Source organism: Pectinophora gossypiella, chromosome 16 (genome assembly GCF_024362695.1).
Source record: "Pectinophora gossypiella chromosome 16, ilPecGoss1.1, whole genome shotgun sequence".
Classification (NCBI taxonomy): domain Eukaryota; kingdom Metazoa; phylum Arthropoda; class Insecta; order Lepidoptera; family Gelechiidae; genus Pectinophora; species Pectinophora gossypiella.
In genome coordinates this window covers 12,176,291-12,197,348 of record NC_065419.1, presented here as the reverse complement: position 1 = coordinate 12,197,348, position 21,058 = coordinate 12,176,291, and the positions used below count along the sequence as shown (strand labels likewise).

The 21,058-nt window shown below is 39.4% G+C and overlaps 1 protein-coding gene across 1 annotated transcript; it reads left to right on the top strand.

The window, feature by feature from the left end:
• The first annotated feature begins 467 nt into the window (after positions 1–467).
• LOC126373880 (low density lipoprotein receptor adapter protein 1-like) lies at positions 468–20,853 on the top strand. The gene is made up of 6 exons (XM_050020233.1): positions 468–686; positions 13,712–13,885; positions 15,634–15,739; positions 18,648–18,819; positions 20,068–20,124; positions 20,439–20,853. The coding sequence occupies exons 1-6, from the start codon at positions 638–640 to the stop codon at positions 20,517–20,519; spliced, it is 639 nt and encodes a 212-aa protein (XP_049876190.1). The 5' UTR covers positions 468–637; the 3' UTR covers positions 20,520–20,853.
• The last annotated feature ends 205 nt before the right edge of the window (positions 20,854–21,058 follow it).

Here is a 21,058-nt window from a genome sequence, read left to right as displayed (position 1 = left end):
TTCCATGTACTAAAGCTCTTCTTGGTCCTCCCCTTCCTGTCTTTCCTTCTATCTTCCCTTCTATGATGTTTTCAATAAATTCGTCGTGTTTTATTAAGCCTTACCTTACTTATACTTTATCTTACCTTACTTATTGTTATCGAATATTTCATCAGCAAGTGTCGAAGCGGTTTTCTTCTCTTGTTGTCATTGTTAAGCATTCATTATTCGCAAAACGCTGCTTAGTCATCCTCATCCCAGTTGTTTGAGTTAGATTTAGATTTTCCAAGCTTTTCGTAATTTCTGTTGGCTAAATATGGCTTAAAATATACCTACCTAACAAGGAAAAATTGAGCTCAGATATCGTTGATCCTTTGTTCAGCCACTCGTGTAAATTTCCACATTTAATGATCGTCCACAGACGCGCCTACCCCGATCAACATGTGCACATGATTTTCGCGATAGTACATACGCACATATAGCTGCGTATAGGAACGTAAAATGGTGCGCATCGCGCGCCTATCGCCCACTGCGCAAAGGGTTGACTGGCCGCGCGCGCAGCACACGCCACGCGCGCGAAAACTTTAAGTTCAACATTTTTAAATTTCATTTTTATCAATAAATTTATTATTTTGAAAGAAAAGGAAAGCTTAAGAAAATGACGACGCTTTTAAGGAAGATGTGGAAGAATTATCCGAAACACAAAAGTGAGTATTTTATGTATTAATTTTATTGGATTATATTACACTGGACCTTCTAACCCTCTTCTTTCTTTTTTCTTCTGCTTATTCTTTCTTTCTTTCTCTAGACTAAATCTTTTATGCCATTATTTTTAAAAGGATTTTTTTGCCTATATTTTATTAAGGTCCGTGGATTTAATTTTACGGGGTGAGAGCCTTCAGCGCTCCCTATTCATCCGGCCAAGTAGTTAATCATATCACAAAAATATACAATAAGACACGTCAAAAAATGGATTTAATTATTTATTTCTAACACTGATTTCAACAGAAAATAATAATATGGAATTTATCGAATAAAACCTTTCGTAGCCTTAGGCACCATAAAATAAAATCTCACGACTATATCGCAATTGGGGTAGTCAGAGAGACATCCTTTTGGGTACATCCATCGCAAGATGAACTAAGTACCCACTCCTCCCCGAGCTTACGACCGTCTTAGGTACTGGTTCCTTTATTAAATTAAAGACTAGCATATATTATATTAACGGGTATATTAACGGGTTTATTTTTTATTTCTACTTTTTCAAGTGTCTGTTTTAGAGTACATAATTATAAGGTAGAGTGAATATGCATTTCCTAAGTAAGTAAGTGTGATCCATCCAAGACACCATCGTCTTCGGCTGTGATTCCTCAACAGCTATGTTTAAGTCCCATGTAGATAAATAAGAGGGGTAGGCAGGGCACATTATTGCCAATTTTTAACCGACTTCAAAAAATGAGGCGGTTCTCAATTCGTCGATCTTTTTTTCTTTAACCGGCCGTAAATCCTGGATACCACGTGATATCAATTAACTATGATCCTAACGTGAATTCAAATAATAAGTCGAATTCAGTGGTTTAGAGCACGAACCGGGATTCGTACCCGTGACACTAACAGGTGTAAGTTACGCGTTAGCCTGTTGCAGATTTTTTGATTTGTCATAGAATACAATAGTGTTACGAAAAGTAAGATGATCCGTGCTTCGGAGGACACGTAAAGCAGTTGGTCCCGGCTACTATTTATTTTAAGTACTTACTTGTGTATGTAGTCGTTATACTAGATATCAGAGACCTTTGGCGGCTCAATAGTAACCCAGACATCAGGGTTGATGAGGTTGGTGATTCACCTCACAACCCACACGATAGAAAAATAGGTAACTCTACCCATAGAGGCGGGCAATCAGCTTGCGACACCAAACACTTCAGAACCCCGATACCGACCGCGCCGGCGTGGTCGACGATTTTCCTCATTCAGCGCTTATCGCTATCGACCACTAGGGTCGGTTAATTCTTTCAAGTATTCTTTCTCTCACACGACGCCCTGAGCCGAAGTTCGCGCCCAACTGGGCACCCTCAGGGCTGTTGTTTTAAGTTTTGTACCGGGTAGTTATCAGCGCTCCCTCCCCATTGGTCCGGCTAAGTAGTTAATGCCATCTGCGGCAAATCTACATTAAGTCACGTCAAAAAAAAACCTTCATCGGTTTTTCAGTTCAGCAAAAAAGTTATAGTAGCTTTTAGCCTTTTAAAGAACAAAGAAAGAACGAAAGAAACATTTATTACTTCCGGACACCACAGACACAGACAGACAGGTACATTACGTTTAACACAGGACAGAAATCACACGGAAATCAATAAGTACACAGAAAAAAAAAACAAAACAAAAAGAAAAACAAACCGAAATCATAAAAACAATAATAATAAAACTAAGTATTCTAAATGCAACGCACTGACGGCCCGATCATCTGCGGTAGAGTGCATTTAAGATAAATTCTCTTCATCTTTGCGAGTCGATGGCGATCGCTACTAAATTTTTGCTGACCAATAATTGGCCACGCTTATTTAAGATAAATTAATAACTCATTTGGGGCAAGTCCGGTACCTACTGGGCTTCGAACCGGCGCTCTCCGTTTGAGATGCAAGCCGGTAAACCATAGGACCACAGTAGCTAGCCTCTTCTTCTATCGTGTGGGTTGTGAGTAGAGTACCAAACTCATCAACCCTGGTGTCAGGTTTATTATTGAGCCGCTGAAGGCCCCAATACACAGCACAGTAGCTAGCAATGTATTTTTTTATAGACGAGAGAAAACTGAATATCCGCATCGCATACGGTACCTACAGTTTTTTGTGCAAAAGGGCATTCAATACGATCAGCCGTATTGACATATTGAGTTCATCCAATGATGTTCAATATCTAACTGCGTATTTTTTATATCTTCATTAAACCTTCCGAACTTGGCTCTACCCTGCATAAGGCCGTGTCTGGTTTCTCTCTAATTACTCTAGAATTAGCTCTCTTACAACCTCTCCGTACCAACAGTGACACAGTGGCTCCCAACCATTTTTGCCTAGGGACCACTATGATTTCATTTTTATTAGCAGGGACTCCGTTACAAAAAGAAATTGAAATGAAATAAAATGAAATGAAATACAATAAAAACAAACAAATACAATAAAAACAAACAATATCAACAATACAATAAACAATAAAAATAAAACAACAAACTAACTAATATAAACTGTTTCGTCGGCATTATAACGATATTAGATCGAAAAAGTCTCATGGACAGGATGAGGACTCATTGGTGAAATGTAACCATTTCACGCTCGTTTCGTCAAGATTTTTTGGATTTAATTTTGTCTTTCCAAACTCGTTCGAATAGGCTACTTGACAACTTAGTCAAATGACATACTTTTTACGAAACGTCAAAACGAAAGTTTTCTTTGTAGTTTGCATGGAAATACTGTCCTATGACGTCATAAAAAAGCGGTCACGTAATTGATGAATAAAATTCGAAAATTAGTCGAAAAGTAAAATGAGATTGATTTTTGATCATCTTAGACTGGCTTCTTATTCTAGAACAGCATTTTATAATTTATCTTTGAACCAGTCAAATACCCCATTCCAAAAATGATTCAAAGTATGTAATTTTAAAAGCGGATCATATTTGAGGAGCATCGGTAGGGAACATATTTAAGGTTTCGCAGACTCGTGGTCCACGGATCACAGGTTGAGAATTACTGGTTTAGAGGTAGAAAAAAAAACTCGTCTCGTTTACTTTGCCTTACACCATGGGTAATTTATGCCTTCATTATACATCGCTGCGGCGAGTAACGATGGCAAGTGATCTCTCTCTGTTAGGCCAGCAATGTAGAGCGCAGTGGTTGCGCTATGATTAATGATGCGTCGCAGAATGTGGTTTGAAACTTCTAGCTTGGAAAGTGAGTGTAAGGGCACATTATGCGCGACGTCTAGAAATCATTGGCGGCAGGGCTAACATGCGCAAGGTGATAAAATTATCGATAGATTCAATACATTTTGTCGAAATCGATACTAAACATAAACAGCCTGTATACGTCCCACTGCTGGGCACAGGCCTCCCCTCATTCAACCGGAGGGGGTATGGAGCATACTCCACCACGCTGCCCCACTGCGGGTTGGTCGAAATCGATGAATTTGTTTTTTTTCTTAACATGCATGTCACGCGATTCAGTTCGTAATTTGACAGAGCGACATGACTTATTTGGGTTCACATATTAGCACCAATCGACAAAATAACAATTATATCGTCAATATCGATAAAATGACCGTGACAAGTTTTAGCACGTTGGACTTCTAATGACAACAACGATATCTTTAGATACTAATAGGGCCACTAAGAATCGCAGGAAATCTAAATGTAAAAATTGTTTCTAAGCCTTAAGGCTGCAGTTTCCACAAAATTGGATAGTTTCCTAAGTCAAAGATAAATTATGACATTCTGATTACTAAATAAACACAGATCTAAAGGAGACAAAAACGCTTTCATTTTTCTTTTAAGTAACTTATTTATGAATGTTAATAAAGAAAAATCTTATAATAAGTGCGACATGTTGTCGCGTTTCGCGTTTTGCTATGACGTCACAGGTTGGTTTTTCATACAAATTCTATAGTGATTTCGTGTTTTGACGTTCATAATAATAATAATTCATAATTCATTTATTCGCCTTAAAAATGGTAGGTACAAAAAAGGCCCTTAATAGGAATAAATATATGTAGCAATTCTCCATGCTACTTTTTTAAGAAAAAATAGGGCAGTGGTTTCCCTCTCGCCTTCTGCCTTATCATCATCATCATGTACGTACGTACGTACGGGTACGTTTAGTAAAAAGTAACTGACTTGACTACCCTATTGGATCATTGCGAGTTTTTGGTGATAATTATTTTCCTTTTTCAAACAATTGGAACATATTTCTTTAACTGCCGTTTAACTGCGCATAACTAGAGCAACTTCAGATATATTGTCGTCGGCGGGGATGCTCCCCGACAGGGGTGAAAATATTTAAATTCTGAATTCTGACACCGGAGATTGGGCCCTTAATAGGAGTGGGATATTTTACAAATAAGTATTTATTCTGGCAAGGAAATTGTTAAAAATAAGAGTCGACCAAAATTTATAAACTTGTTTCATACAAAAGACATCAACGAGTGAGCATTAAAAAAAAAGCTAAAAAAAGATTGGGCCCTTAATAGGAGTGGGATATCTTACAAATAAGTATTTATCCTGGCATGGAAATTTAAAAAAAATAGAAGTCGATCATAATTGATAAACTTGTTTCATACAAAAGACATCAACGAGTGAGCATTCACTATAAAAGCTTTAAGGGTAAGTAGATAACTATCACAGCTTTCGCTACCTACATGCTACATGAGCGTGAATCTACTAGTTACTACCTTTTATCTCATTATCATCATCATCAGCCCATTAACGTCCCCACTGCTGGGGCACGGGCCTTCCCTATGGATGGATAGGGAGATCGGGCCTTAAACCACCACGCGGGCCCAGTGCGGATTGGTGGTTATTAACGACTGCTAATGCAGCCGGGACCAACGGCTTAACGTGCCTTCCGAAGCACGGAGGAGCTCGAGATGAAAACTTTTTTTTTGTGGTCACCCATCCTATGAAAGGCCTTTGCGAAAGTTGCTTAACTTCAATTTATCGGGAATGTGGGTTTCTTCACGATGTTTTCCTTTGCCTTGATACGTGACCATCCGCCATATACGTAACAATAATTATCCCTATCAACAAGTGAGCCACCTAAACAAATACAGCAAGAAATAATAAAAAAAATATACTCAGAACGTAGAATGTGAACCGGACCCTTGCCCTGATATTTCCCAGTAGGCGATAAATTATTAATTGAAGAAAGCCCGCGATAGACCGGGGCTCGGACGACATTCCTGTAAAATGGTTGCGCAGACGCAAGGCAAAAACGGCGCCGTGAAAGCGCGTGAAAGGCGGGTAATCCATTTTCCACCTAATGCTCTGCTATGATGGATAGCTTTTATACTTGGTGTCACTTAACGGGGAATAAACTACTTACTTACTTAGATCCATTTTTCGTCAAGGTTTGTCGTGCTATCTTACCTGGCGGACCTAACGGCCTCTGTGGTCCAGTGGTTCGAGTGTTGTGCCCACGATCCGAAGATCCCGGGTTCAAATCCTCGTGGAGACACATCACAAAAGTCACTTTGTCAAAAGTTACTTTTGTGATGTCCTATAGGACATTACAGGCTCTTGTCAAGAAAGATGATCCGTGCTTCGGAAGGCATTGGTCCCGGTTACTACTTACTGATGTAAGCTAGTGGTCGTTATATGAGCCATGTCAGGGGCCTTTGGCGGCTCTAATAGTAATCCTGACACCAGGGTTGATGGGGTTGGTAATCCACCTCACAGCCCACACGATAGGAGGCCTGGAGGATAGCATAGAACGCTCATGGATAATATTCTATGCTTTACTTACCTACTTTGAATACTTACCTAATTCTATGTGTTTACGGTTTTGAAAAAGCGTGGTTATTGTTTATGAATAACAAACAGAACACACAAAGCCTCGCCCGAATCTATATCGATGTGGGCCATGTTAAAATGTGTGTGGATTAATTACTTTCACAACTCGTAGACTGTAGTAAAGAAACGCTGATTGTTTTGCCACTTCGCATATAATTAGAATAGAATAGAAATAGTTTATTACAAAAAAAAGACAATAACATCATAATAAAATTAAAAAATAAATAAATAATTAAATAAAAAGTATTAATTATTCAGTTTAGTTAGGTAATTGCAGAGGTTACAAACAGGTCCGACTATAAGAAATAGATCGATGAATTAATTAAAAAAGCAAAGAATTCATATATTTTTTGAGGTATTTTTATGTTGCAATTGTCAACAAGCCCCAAGAACAACAACACCCTCACTTCATATTAGTACTGAAAAACATTACACCATTTTATTTTTATTATTTAGCTCGGGTTTTTTCTAAGATCTGTAATAGTTTTAGGCGGATGAGACTCGTTATACAAAAAAAAAAAATACGATTCAAAGTGTAACTATGTTACCTACCGAATAAAGATATTTTTGAATTTGAATTTGTACCTGACAACTAGTCAAATCAGTTACTTTTTACTAAACGTCAAAACACGAAATTACTATGGCTTTTATATGAAATAGCTACCTGTCACGTCATAGAAAAACGTGACAAATGTCGCACTTATTTTTCTTTCTTACAATTTTTCTTTCTTAAAACTCATAAATAAGTTAAATCGAAAAAAGAAAACGTTTTTGTCACTTTCAGATCTGTTTTATTTAGTACGTAATCAGAATATTATAAATTATCTTTGACCTAGGAAACTACCTAATTAAAAAACCGATAATAAAAGTAGGTTTATTTTGATCGTATTCAGGCTACAAAATGCGCAATTTAGCGGCTGAGTAAAATAGTTTCTTTATCACTATGTATGTCTCAATAATTTGTGCTAATTGACAGTTTGGGTTTGATTAAGCTCCATTATTCTTGTGCTTCCTTTGTCGTGCATCGTGCTGGGTTTTATCATTTAATTATAGACGATCAAGGTTCGGTTTAAAGTCCTCATATTTAGTGATTATTATTGTAGAATCTCAATATAATGTGCTTGAATTAATTTAGGTTCATATTTAAGAAGCAGGGATTTTGATTCCTGTTTCATGTAGTACAAAAAGTATGTTGCGAAACAGGTACGGTCACGAGCATTAATATGTATAAACTTTGGTACCATGTCACATTAACTTTTTGACAAATTGTCAAATATGTTAGAGCGACAGAGTCCTAAAGTGGGTACATTATATTGCTTATGACTGTACCTACAGCCGAGAGTCTAATTAATTTGTAAAACTTTTGGTAGTAGGTATGTATTATACAAAAAATAGAAGTACTTATTTAAGTAAATTATTTATTTATGTACTTATTTTGTTATGTCAGGGGAGCATACGGCATTTTATAGAATTACTTAGAGAACATAATTATAATAACAATCTACCACATATAATAATATTCATAAAAAATATATGAATTTGGATGGGGGTTGAAAAGGCCTCATCGAAGCAATTCATCTAAAAAAGCAATATTGCAATTTGACATTTGCGCATATAAAAGTAAGTGCGCAATACAAATAAATGTCAAATAGCGATAGCTTTTTAGGTGAATTGCTTTGATGTGGCATTTTTAACCCCCCAGTTGTAAAACCATATTGTGCGAAAAAATATAAAATATACTTACTTACCCGTATTTAAAAACATTAATTATAATATAAGTAGTCATATTTTATGTGTTTCATAGTCATGAGCTTAGAATGTCTTCAAAAATCGAGTGCTACTATAAAATATATCAAATTATTAAATTAGGTATATTATCCTTTCTTAGCGGAAAGTAAGTCGTAGTTGTACATTACACGTAAGTAAGAATCTATTTATTTTTAGGAAAAAAAATAGGTAAGAAACCAACTTACAGAAATAAAAAGACAAATGGTATATAGGTAAGTAATCTGTATTTACTATTACCTGAAGTTTACCGTACATACACGCGACGCGACAAATACTTAGTTCATCGACAGACGACCTACCGCCTCAATGTGTCAAGGTTCGAGTCTCAACAGTTAAGTGTGATAAGGTTAAAATTAGCCGAATATCAGCCATCTTTCGCGGCTACTACGCCTGATGTTGACCTATGGCCCACTTCGCTATCGATATGTCTGGCCTAGATAGCCATATCAGACTAGGCTAGGTTCACATTCGAATAACGAAAGGAATAGAAAGATTAAATGCCTTCGCTGATACACGATTTCCGACTAAGTGAGTTTACGCCATGCGGCAAATCTACAATAAGTCGCGGAAAAAAAAGAAACACGATCATAACATAAGCTCACTATATCCCAATTGGGGTAGTCAGAGGTAGATCTATCGCAAGATGAACTAAATACTTACTCACACCTTACCGAGCTTTTTGTTAGGCCAACGTGATATTATGTAGTAAGCCGTATCGCCATCTATAATTATCGAGCCAACTGTGTTATTGAAATTAATAACTCATTGGTCTCCGTTGTCGGGGTTCGAACCAGAGTTCTCCGTTTGAGAAGCATGCTAGTGAACCACAGGACCACAGCGACTTATTTACGATCAGTTTTTTTAAACGTTATATATTTTTTTTCGTCTTTCATCTGCTGGGGAACGGGCCTTCCCTATGGATGGATTGGGAGATCGGGCCTTAAACCATCACGCGGGCCCAGTGCGGATTGATGGTTATTTACGACTGCTAATGCAGCCGGGACCAACGGCTTAACGTGCCTTCCGAAGCACGGAGGAGCTCGAGATGAAAACTTTTTTTTGTGGTCACCCATCCTATGACCGGCCTTTGCGAAAGTTGCTTAACTTCAACGATCGCAGACCGAGCGCGTTTACCGCTGCGCCATCCGTCTTTCATCATTAGCAATAGAATAACGAAAAATAGTACGCATTGACCAGCGGATGAGCTAGGTTTACCTCACCCCATCGGTCTTACTTTAGTCTTCAATCGTTTGGCTCGACGTCACACACACGTACGATAACGTCAATGTGTCGTGTCTGTGTAAAAACAAGTATTTTTGTATGAAGTGTCCGGTGTGTGTCATTAGTATGAATTAATAAGAAATATTATTGTGAACGATCGTTATGCAATGATGAAATTATTCGCGACTGGACCAGGGTCCCAGGGTCTTGTTTGACGCTGTATTTTGGACAATAACATGTTTCGGGTCGCGGGTCTCGGCTATCAGCCACTGTCCGATGTTTGTATACCAGATCCTTATCTGATGTACTTGCGTGACACAAGTTGTGTGTGTCATATTTGTATGACTCTGTTTTATTATATTGCGTAGTTCGTTTCATTCATCTCTTGGAATGTCTTTGTACTTTGTTCCATGTAGTGTAGTTTATTGAATATAAGTACTTCAACAGCGCAGCGTTGCTTACAATACCTACAGTTTCCTTTGAATGTCGCGCCCAACTGGGCACCCTCAGGCCTGCTGTCTTAAACGTTGTACAGGGTGAGAGCCTTCAGCGCTCCCCATTTGTCCGGCCAAGTAGTTAATGCCATCTGCGGCAAATCTACAATAAGTCACGTCAAAAAAAAACTGATTGTCGCACGTCGCAGTATATGAGTACGAATCCCAACACGGGATTATCGAACTAGTTAATTGACTTTGTTTTGCGAATTCATATTTGGATCATAATTGATTATCACGTGTTCAGCAGTAAAGGAACACCGTGAGGAAATAATTAACAATACTTACTTACCTACCTGAGAAACGTAATTTGAGAGGCATGTGACCTAATCTGTAAGTTAGTAATTTAGTTAGTTTTTCCTTCTAATTGGAAAGTCAGACAGGGCATCATCTGGAAGGATTGTTAATCCTATTTGGAAGAATTAATCGACCCACGATGACACACGGGACGATACATCAGAATATCTCCTGTACTTAAAGGTTGCCTGGAAGAGTTTGCTGCTTAGCAATAAAGCCGTTGTACTCATTCTGTTTCTCTTTTGTTTTATATTTTCCTGTTTGTGCAATAAAGTATTTATTATGTTACGATATGATAGCGATAAGCGCTGAATGAAGGAAAACGACGACCACGCCGGCGTGGTCGGTATCGGGGTCCTGAAGTGTTTGTTGTCGCTAGTTGAATGGCCCCTCTATGGCTAGAGGTTCACTTCAACATGACTAAGTAGTATTATAATCTATCTGTAGTTAAATGTAAGTGAAATGATTTATTTCCTTAGCTAATTGCCTAGAAATTAATGGCTGTATGTACTATAATGGTCATGCTTTAGACTTTATACGTCAATTAATATAACATTTTATGTAAGTACTCTGTGTTTATATACTTATAAATAAACTCCCTCATATTATAATTTGTGATAAGTCGACTTTGTAATCGCTAGTCATTAAAAGAATTATGTATTTACTCTTGTCATGAAAAATATAACAACTTTCTTACTAGAATGCCAAGTATCCTAAGCTGAAAGTCGTATAAAGAATAATAACTTTTATTTAGTAGATATACCTATAGTTACACTTTATTTTGTCGAAAATTGTATACTTATTACTTAAAACTTAATTTTCTTTTCATAGACATAATAACATTAAGTACTTTTGATAAAAGTATCTTTCCCTTTGAACAGTTTTAAGACAGTAATTACTTAGAAAGTGGTTATTATAAGGTTAGTGATTATTTAGAAGATATGATTGCATGAGATTAACTGTCAGGGAACTGATATTAGGCAGCCAAATTACTAAATTATTTATATAACAATATTTTACGTTTGTTCTTTAAGAACATCTATGCCCTTTTCTTCCAATTTATTTTGCAGCTATACAGGTAAGTTGCAGTAGTTTTAAGGGGATGAAACGTTCGTTACGTAAAAAATGAGGATTCAAAGTGTAACTATGTTAACTACTGATTAAGATATTTTTGAATTTGAAAATTTGAATTGAATTTCGATAAGTATTAGACAAATTAGGTACTTACTAACTTACCTATTTAATTATTCACATTCTCTACACGGCATCGTAGCGTAGACACCCAAATAAGAAGTGAAAGGAAATAAACAGGGGGCTTTAAAAGGCCACATTGACGCAATAAATCTAAGAAAGCAATATTGCAATTTGACATTTGCGCATATAAAAGTTAGTGCGCAATGCAAATATATGTCAAATAGCAATATTGCTTTATTATAGGTGAATTGCTTTGATGTGGCTTTTTTAGCCCCCCAGATTAGTATCCTTTTCAGGAAAATTACTGACTTCCTAAGGACATTACTACAAGCGAGATATGTCATTATGATTTGGCGCAATTTACATAAGCAATCTGCGGCTATTAATATTTGCGAAACTCGCTCGCGTACTAGCTGTGACCAGTGATGTGCTGGTCTCGGGAATATTCCCATTTTGGGAACGTTCCCGGCAGTAAAAAGGCGCACAGCTTGAGTAAAAAGAGCTTTATTACCTACAGGATGAGAGTACAAGTTAGTATAATTTGAAAAAGAAAAGCAGACAGTTTAATTACTATTAAAGAGATTTTACAACGGGAATATTCTCGGGAATATTCCCAAAGTGGGAACACTTTGGGAACATTTCCGGGAACAGCACCTTACTGTCTGTGACTATATCACTATAATGAGTTAATGAGAGTAAAGCCTGTAGGAAATTGCCTTTGAGTTATGCTGGAAAATTATCAACCGCCATGAGCCTACGACCGCTTTATAGGTTCACTATCATACTCACGCCTGTATTCCTAATGGGGTGGACACAGCCACAAGTAATAACAGACAACTTGCAACCACTTTTGGGATGAAGTGGAACCGGGTGAGAGCCTTCAGCGCTCCCCATTTGTCCGGCCAAGTAGTTAATGCCATCTGCGGCAAATCTACAATAAGTAACGTCAAAAAAAATAATGGGATGAAGTCCTAAAATGCATGAACCCTAGTGTCAGGTGATTAGACCGTCGTTCATAAAATAGTCCAACATGTCAGAAAGGATACAATCGTCTTGTCGGTTTTTACGACATGCCCGAAGAGATAAGCAAAAGACAGCGTTCGATATATTTTTTGCTCACAAACCAGCAAATAGGTAGTCATCATTTATTTTCGTATTACCTATATGTAATTACATGTTTCTAGTTCAGTACTTAAGCAGGTATTAATATTTTATGACTTTAGTACAGTCTAGCTCGACATGGTTTTGGCGGAGTTGTAAGATTGGGGCGAAATTAATTACATTGGTATTAGAAGTTGGAAGGCAGATTCTTGTGATATATACTGTGAGCGTTAGGTATTATGAATTTATAATTAAGTACTTACTTATATGCATAAAAGTTTTTATTTGTAAAACTTAAAAATAGACGACTTATTCCCTATGTACGTCCCACAGCTGCTGCTGGGTACAGGCCTCTCCTCAGTCAACCGGAAGGGGTACGGATCATACTTCACCACGCTGCTCCACTGCGGGTTGGTGGAAGTGTTTTTACGGCTAATAGCCGGGACCAACGGCTTAACGTGCCCTCCGAAGTACGGAATCATCTTACTTTTTCGGACAATCAGGTGATTCAAGCCTGAAAAGTCCTTACCAAACAAAGGACAGTCTTATAAAGTGATTTCGACAGTGTCCCCATCAGGAATCGAACCCGAACATCCAGATCGTGAGCCTAACGCTCTAACCACTAGACCATGGAGGCTGATGGAGTACAATAAAATGAGTGTCAATCTTGATTCTGTAGTCGTAGACCTTATTTGCTTAAATATACGGAATCATTACATCTAATTATCTCTCACATTTTAGCAAAGTGAACAACTACAGACTATTTTCATTGAATGTAATTTAATATCTTAAGAAAATATATAACATAGTCAAATTAAATACCTACACTAAAATACGTCAAAACACATAAAACACACAAAGATATAGTAAACCATATCAGCCGTCAAAAAGCTCCGCCCGAACGTACCCATTATGCTTGCAGCGTTGTCTCTCTGGACCGCAAGTGAAAAACGCTCCGCGAGGAAAAAGCCAACTCGAGGATCTCCACCCTTTGCTGCGTGATATCGGCCAACCCTTATACGGCGACAGACGTCACGCACCAAAGCTTCATTGATTATTAATTTTATAAAATGAATTTTCCTTCTTCCAGAGCTCTGCGAAGAATGGGCGCTGGCGGAGTGCGAGGGTGAGGGTTGGTGGCGAGAGGCGAAGGAGCCTAGCAGCCAGGTGGACGTGCGGTACGCTGGCGCCGCGCCGGTGGAGCGAGCCGCCTCCGCGCCCGCCACCGCGCTCGCTGTGCGCTCCGCTTTACACTCCGCTAAAGGTAAATACACTCTAATTACTAGCGAAGGTTTGGTAGCGAAGGAGCCGAGCTCAATTGTTGGTCAATTGGAGGTGCGATACGCTGATTTATAAGGTCTAGCCGCGTCCGTGCCAATGCTCGCCGTGTGCTCCGCTCTCCGCTTTACACTCCACTAAAGGTAAATAGACTCTAGTTACTAGCCAAGGGTTGGTAGCGAAGGAGCCGAGCAGTCAAATAGAGATGCGATACTCAGAGTTATGAGAGCCGCCTCCGTGTCAACACTCGTTGTGTCCTCCGCTCTCCGCTTTACACTCCGCTAAAGGTAAATACACTCTAATTACTAGCGAAGGTTTGGTAGCGAAGGAGCCAGGCAGTCAAATGGAGATGCGATACGCAGATTTATGAGAGCCGCCTCCGTGCCAACGCTCGGCGTGTGCTCCGCTTTACACTCCGCTAAAGGTAAATAGACTCTAGTTACTAATCAAGTGTTGGTAGCGAAGGAGCCGAGCAGTCACGTGGAGGTGCGGTATCCTGATTTATGAGAGCGCTCTGCCTTCGTGCCAGCGCTCGGCGTGTGCTCCGGTTTACACTCCGCTAAAGGTAAATACACTCTAATTACTAGCGAAGGTTTGGTAGCGAAGGAGCCGAACAGTCAAATGGAGATGCGAGACGCTGATTTATAAGGTCTAGCCGCCTCCGTGCCAATGCTCGCCGTGTGTTCCGCTCTCCGCTTTACACTCCGCTAAAGGTAAATAGACTCTAGTTACTAGTCAAGGGTTGGTAGCGAAAGAGCGGAGTAGTCAATTGAAGGTGGGATAGGCGGATTTATGAGAGCACGCCGCTGAATTCGAAAACAAATTCGACAATCATTGGTTTAGACATGTGCTGGATTCGAACCTGCGACCTCAAAGTGAGAGGCAAGCGTTCTACCAACTGGGCTACCACGGCTCCCATCTTTATGACGGTATGACCTTTTTATTTTTAAATCAATCCGATATGTATTCCGACAGAGGTTTCCGCGGTCAGACACGTGTTGCTACTGAACTAATTATGTACTTAATATAATAAATGATGACCTAATTAGATTACTTACAAGTGCCTATATGTGTACTATTATTATTTGCATATGAGACTGATTAATTATATTAAACATTGACATGGCTCAAACAACTTTAAACATTGGCATGAGAGGGTCGCTTCGCTATCCACACCATCAAACGTCCCTCAGCTGAAATGCCAGCTGTTCGGATGCTATTGCCGTTCCCGTATTGGACTTTTCAGCCATACAAGACGTTGCCACAGAAACACTGTATAAATCATCTGATCAAGATGTAAATGCCTATGATGATGACATGGCTCATGCAACGAGTATGTACTGAGCGTAAAGTACTGTAAGTAGTAACAGGGACCACCAGCCCCATGGCATACACTTTTATCAATTTAGTATACCTCTACATAAATGGCCTATAAACATCCCACTGCTGGGCACAGCCCCCCCCCCCCCCCTCAATGACCCGGAGGACGTTTGGAGCATACTCCACCACGCTGCTCCAGTGCGTGTTGGTGGAGGCATATGGGCTGCTACCAACGGCTTCTTACTTTTTTCGGACAACCAGGTGATTCAGCCTGTAATGTTCTAGCCAAACGAAGGACAACACAATGTGATTTTCGACTGTCTCTTTTAGGAATCGAACCCGGACCTCCAAATATTGTAGACGACATTAACTACTCAGCCGGACAAAAGTAACCATGGCTCATTATAATTCCAGGTCTGACCAAGAAGTTGCAGCGAGTGAACCTGGACATCAGCCCCAAGGGAGTGGTCGTCACTGATGCCGAGTCTCAAGAGAACGTGCTCAGCATATCCATTTACAGGTACGTTATATAAATCTATGGTAAAGAAAACCAACGTTAATGAGGTATAGTATGGTAAGAATTCCTTGAAAGTCGAGGCTAGTCTCCAACTAGTCAAATCAGTTACTTTTTACTGAACGTCAAAAGACAAAATTACTATGGAAAATGAAAAATACATCACAGAAAAACGTGATAAAATGACGGAATTATTATTACGTTTTCTTGATTGAAATTCTTAAACAAGTTAAATAGAAAACGTTTTTAGTTAGTTTAAGATCTGTCTTTATTTAGTACTTACGTAAGTAATTAGAATTTTATAATTTATCTTGAACCTAGAACACGGCCAAATTATGTTAAGAATTTGAAATTGTAGATTTGCCGCAAATAGCATTAACTACTTCGCCGGACAGGGGAGCTCGGTGGCGCAGCGGTAAACGCGCTCGGTCTGCGATTGTTGAAGTAAAGCAACTTTCGCAAAGGCCGGTCATAGGATGGGTGACCACAAAAAAAAGTTTTCATCTCGAGCTCCTCCGTGCTTCGGAAGGCACGTTAAGCCGTTGGTCCCGGTTGCATTAGCAGTCGTTAATAATCACCAATCCGCACTGGGCCCGCGTGGTGGTTTAAGGCCCGATCTCCCTATCCATCCATAGGGAAGGCCCGTGCCCCAGCAGTGGGAACGTTAATGGGCTGATGATGATGATGACTTCGCCGGACAAATGGGGAGCGGTGAGGGCTGTCGCCCGGTACAACATTTAAGACTACAGCCTGAGGATGCCCGTTTGGGTGCGAACCTCGGGTCAGAGCGTTGTCTAACAGGATAATAACGACTTATTTGAAAGAACTAATCGACCCTAGTGGATTGATAGCGATAAGCGCTGCGAGAGGAAAATCGTCGATCACGCCGGCGGGGTCGGTATCTGAGTAACTTAACTGAGAAGTCATAATAATTAACAGCATCCGTGGTCTAGTGATTGGAGCGTTAGGCTTACGATCTGGAGGTCCGGGTTCGATTCCCGATGGGGACATTGTTGAAATCACTTTGTGACACTGTCCTTTGTTTGGTAAGGACTTTACAGGTTTCAATCACCTGATTGTCTGAAAAAATAAGAGGATTCCGTTCTTCGTTAAGCCGTTGGTTCCGCCAACCCGCAGTGGAGCAGTGTGGTGGAGTACGCTCCATACCGCCTCCGGTTGATTGAGAGGAGGCCTGTGCCCAGCAGTGGGACGTATATAGGCTGTTTATGTTATGTTATGTATTATAATTATATGCAGAAACCGCTATTTATGCTACTGCGAAAAATGTCGATAAACTTGTATCTCGACGCCGTCCAGTCAGAGTACTTAGGTTATATCTATTAAATCATATTTTATTTAAGTACTTACGTATTTATTAATTGCAAACTTATTCTGTCGAGAAAGTGAATGACTTATAAGTAACTTGTCGACAGTTCCGATCCCGTATATTATTGTAATGTGACAATATGAGCTAAGATAAAAAGTATATGACTTTTTTTATTTACTCTCCGTCCAATAAAACGAACGAGCTGAGCGCTTGACCCCGTAAGTTTATGAATATAGAAAGAAATCTTTTCAGAAACGACTTTTATTGCCGCGTGTATTGATTGATCTGTTTATTGTATGAATATATAACGCCAGTAATCCCGAATGGTAGCGCTACAACTAATAAGCGGATATGACGAACCTTATGGCATAGAATAAGGAATAAAACTACGTATAGAACGGCAACTCTCCGCTCCCCACCAGCGGCTGAGCTAGGTTTACTTCACCCCCCTCCAACATAGTTTAGACTTGAATCGTATGGTCAGATATCACACACAATGTGTGGTGTGTGTGTAAAATGAATGAGGTTGTTTGCATGAAGTGTCCTGGGTGTGCTTATGATGACAAGGGATCAGCCTATCGCCCATAACATTTAATCATCTATAATACGTAGTTATAAAGGACATCAATATGAATATCGACATGTAAAATAGTTATTCTTCATTCTGATAGAGTCTGTTTTATTAACGAAAACAACAAACTTAATATTCTGGGGGGTTAAAATGGCCACATCGAAGCAATTCATCTAAAAAGCAATAATATTGCAATTTGACATTTGCGCATATAAAAGTAAGTACGCAATGCAAACAAATATCAATAAGAAGCTTTTTTAGATGAATTGCTTCGATGTGGCCATTTTAACCTCCTGATCTACTGTCAGTCTTATATCATCTCATAGGTCGATGACCGTAAGCACTGTGCTTGGTGTCAGAAAAACTATGATTACTTAGGCCGCGTTCAAGGACACGCGGGGCGTCACGCGGCGCAGTGCGCGGGGCATTTTCTCCGTTCATGGAGAGGCGGCGCGTCAATAGGCGCCTCTAGCTGCTCGTCCAGCGGCGCATCAAACTGCGCGCGCATTTCAGTAACAGCCCGCCGAGACGCAGCCGCCATTCGTGACGCTATAATTCAAACGCCTGCAAAAACGCTTCTCGGTGAACGCTCAGGAACATTGTCATACGTTTGTTTTGCGGCAGACCGTACCTGAATGCGGCGTTACAAGATTTTTACAAGTGGTTAAAGTAGTTAACGGTCTCCTCAGTGGTTAGGACGTTACAGACTGATCACCCGAATGTCCGTAAATGAGCTGACGCGTGCTTCGGAAGGCAGTTAAGCCGTTGGTCCCGGTTACTACTGACTGATGTAAGTACGTAGTCGTTACATGAGTCCTTAGACGCCCATACGATTGACGACTAAAGTAAGACCAAGGGGGTGAGGTAAACCTAACTCGGCCGCTGTTGGGGAGCGGAGAGTTGCCGTTCCATTATGTATTAGTATTATTCCTTATTCTTACTACTATTGGCCACACGATAGAAGCAGACAAATTGTTACACCGCTTCGATGATAATTACACCGAATCTTTTTTCAGAATCTCGTACTGCTCGGCGGACGCGGCGAACGCGCGCGTTTTCGCGGTGGTGGAGGGCAAGGGCGCAGGCGCGGCAGAGTCGCACGTTGCGCATGTGTTCGTTTGTGCGCGGAGAAAACAGGCGCGCGCGCTTGCGCTGTCGCTCGCGCATGCCTTCAATGATGCTTATCAGGTATGTCTTTCAGTTTTACGTATTTATTACAATGTTAACAAGTATTTAGTGCAATGAGTGCCATATACATCAACAATTCTAACAGACAATAAGCTCACGACTATATCCTAATTGGGGTAGTCAGAGGAACACCATCGCAAGATGAACTAAGTACCCACATCTCCCAGAGCTTTCTGAACAATTCTAAGTCACGTTAAAAAAAAGGTTAACAATTAAGGCCTTTATAATATCAGCTAACTTATACAATACTACGTAGAGTCGTCTATCGGTTCAGGCAGAGCTGCGAATTGGTTTCCCGAAAAATTTAACTTCTGGGTCTCTTCAAGCCAAGAGTGAATAGACACGTTCTAGTACGTTCTACGACCATAGCGTGACTACTACTACCATCAGGTGGGATTATGGTTAAATGCTTGTCTATCATCATAAAAAAACGGCCTCCGTGGTCCAGTGGTGGAGCGTTGGGCTCACGATCCGGAGGTCTCGGGTTCGAATCCCGGTGGGGACATATAACAAAAATCACTTTGTGATCCCTAGTTTGGTTAGGACCTTACAGGCTGATCACCTGATTGTCCGAAAGTAAGACGATCCGTGCTTCGGAAGGCACGTTAAGCCGTTGGTCCCGGTTACTACTTACTGATGTAAGTAAGTAGTCGTTACATGACCAATATCAGGGGCCTTTGGCGGCTCAATAATTAACCCTGACACCAGGGTTGATGAGGTTGGTAATTCACCTCACAACCCACACGATATAAGAAGAAGCATGACTACTACTTACTACCATCATGAATCTGGTGGAATTATAGTTAAATGCTTGCCTATCATCATAAAAAAAAGATAGATAAAGCTGCCACTCTCGGTAGGCAACCCTTCCCAATCGTAGACATGTTGGCTGTCATATTGCCTCATACTTCTTACTTACCTCTTATTTCCTATTTATTACACGTATGAGTTAGTTTAACTACTCAGTCTTCTATCGTGTGGGTTTTGAGGTGGATTACCAACCTCATCGACCCTGGTAACCCTGACAGGGTAACTACTATTGAGCCGCCAAAGGCCACTGACATGACTCATGTAACGACTACGTACTTACATCAGTAAGTAATAACTGGGACCAACGGCTTAACGTGCCTTCCGAAGCACGGATCGTCTTACTTTCGGACAATCAGGTGATCAGCCTGTAATGTCCTAACCAAACAAGGGATCATAAAGTGATTTTAGTCAGTTATAATAAAGTTATGGTGTTTACAGGCATGGCAGTCTCAAGGCAGCTCACTGCAGTCAACTGGAAAACGCACAAACCCCTGGGTAAGAACTAAAAATACTTATTTTTATTTAAGTAAATTAAAGTTTGTAAAAAATAGTTTTCATTTTTAGTACTTAGCTAACAATGAAATCTCCTTGCTAAAAAGTTGAAATAGGTACTGGCTAAAATCGCGAGAAAAATTAAGCGATTGACATTTAATATCAAAAAATAAAAAAGGTATTTATTTTTAATTCTGTTTAAATGGCGTTCAAAAAATGTTTTTGACATTTATTACCAGTGATTTGTAAAAAGCGTTCACTTCTTTTTAATGAAAATATGTGACTTTTATTTTATTACTTGTTTTACTATTTTTTAGGTGGAATTTGCGGAAGATTCGGATGAGGAGACAGACAATGAACACTGGCAATCACCCGCACCCCTCGTGACTTTCGCATAAACTTTAAAATATTATTTTTAATTTTTATTTTAGGAAATTATTACGTAAGATTTTATTAAATATAGAAAAAGTGTACTAAAAGAATGGGTAGCAAAGCTTTAGACGTGTATTTTAGGTGCCATTGAGGTAGACTGCATAAAATTATTCTTAGTTATTTTTTAAATTTGATTTTATGTAAATATTTAAGTAATTGTGTTATTTAGAATAAGTATCAAGAATTCATAAAGTGCCGAAATTCTCTATTAAGTCTAAGATACTATATTGTAAGTTTTAAAATAAAATACGTAAATAAGTTTAAAAGTGTCGAAATATATAAAATAAATTGTATTGTTAATTTGTTTTATTTTACTAACTAAAATATGTAAGGAATTAATTAATTTTACAAAAAGTATTTTAGTAAGTAGGTACCCTTAAGTTACTCGTAACCAACTACGTAATACAGGGTGTTAGTGACATCGTAACGAATACAGACAGAGATTCTGAGTCGATATCGAGTGGAATTTCCTATCGGAAAATTAATGAAAATGTTAGTGTATTTT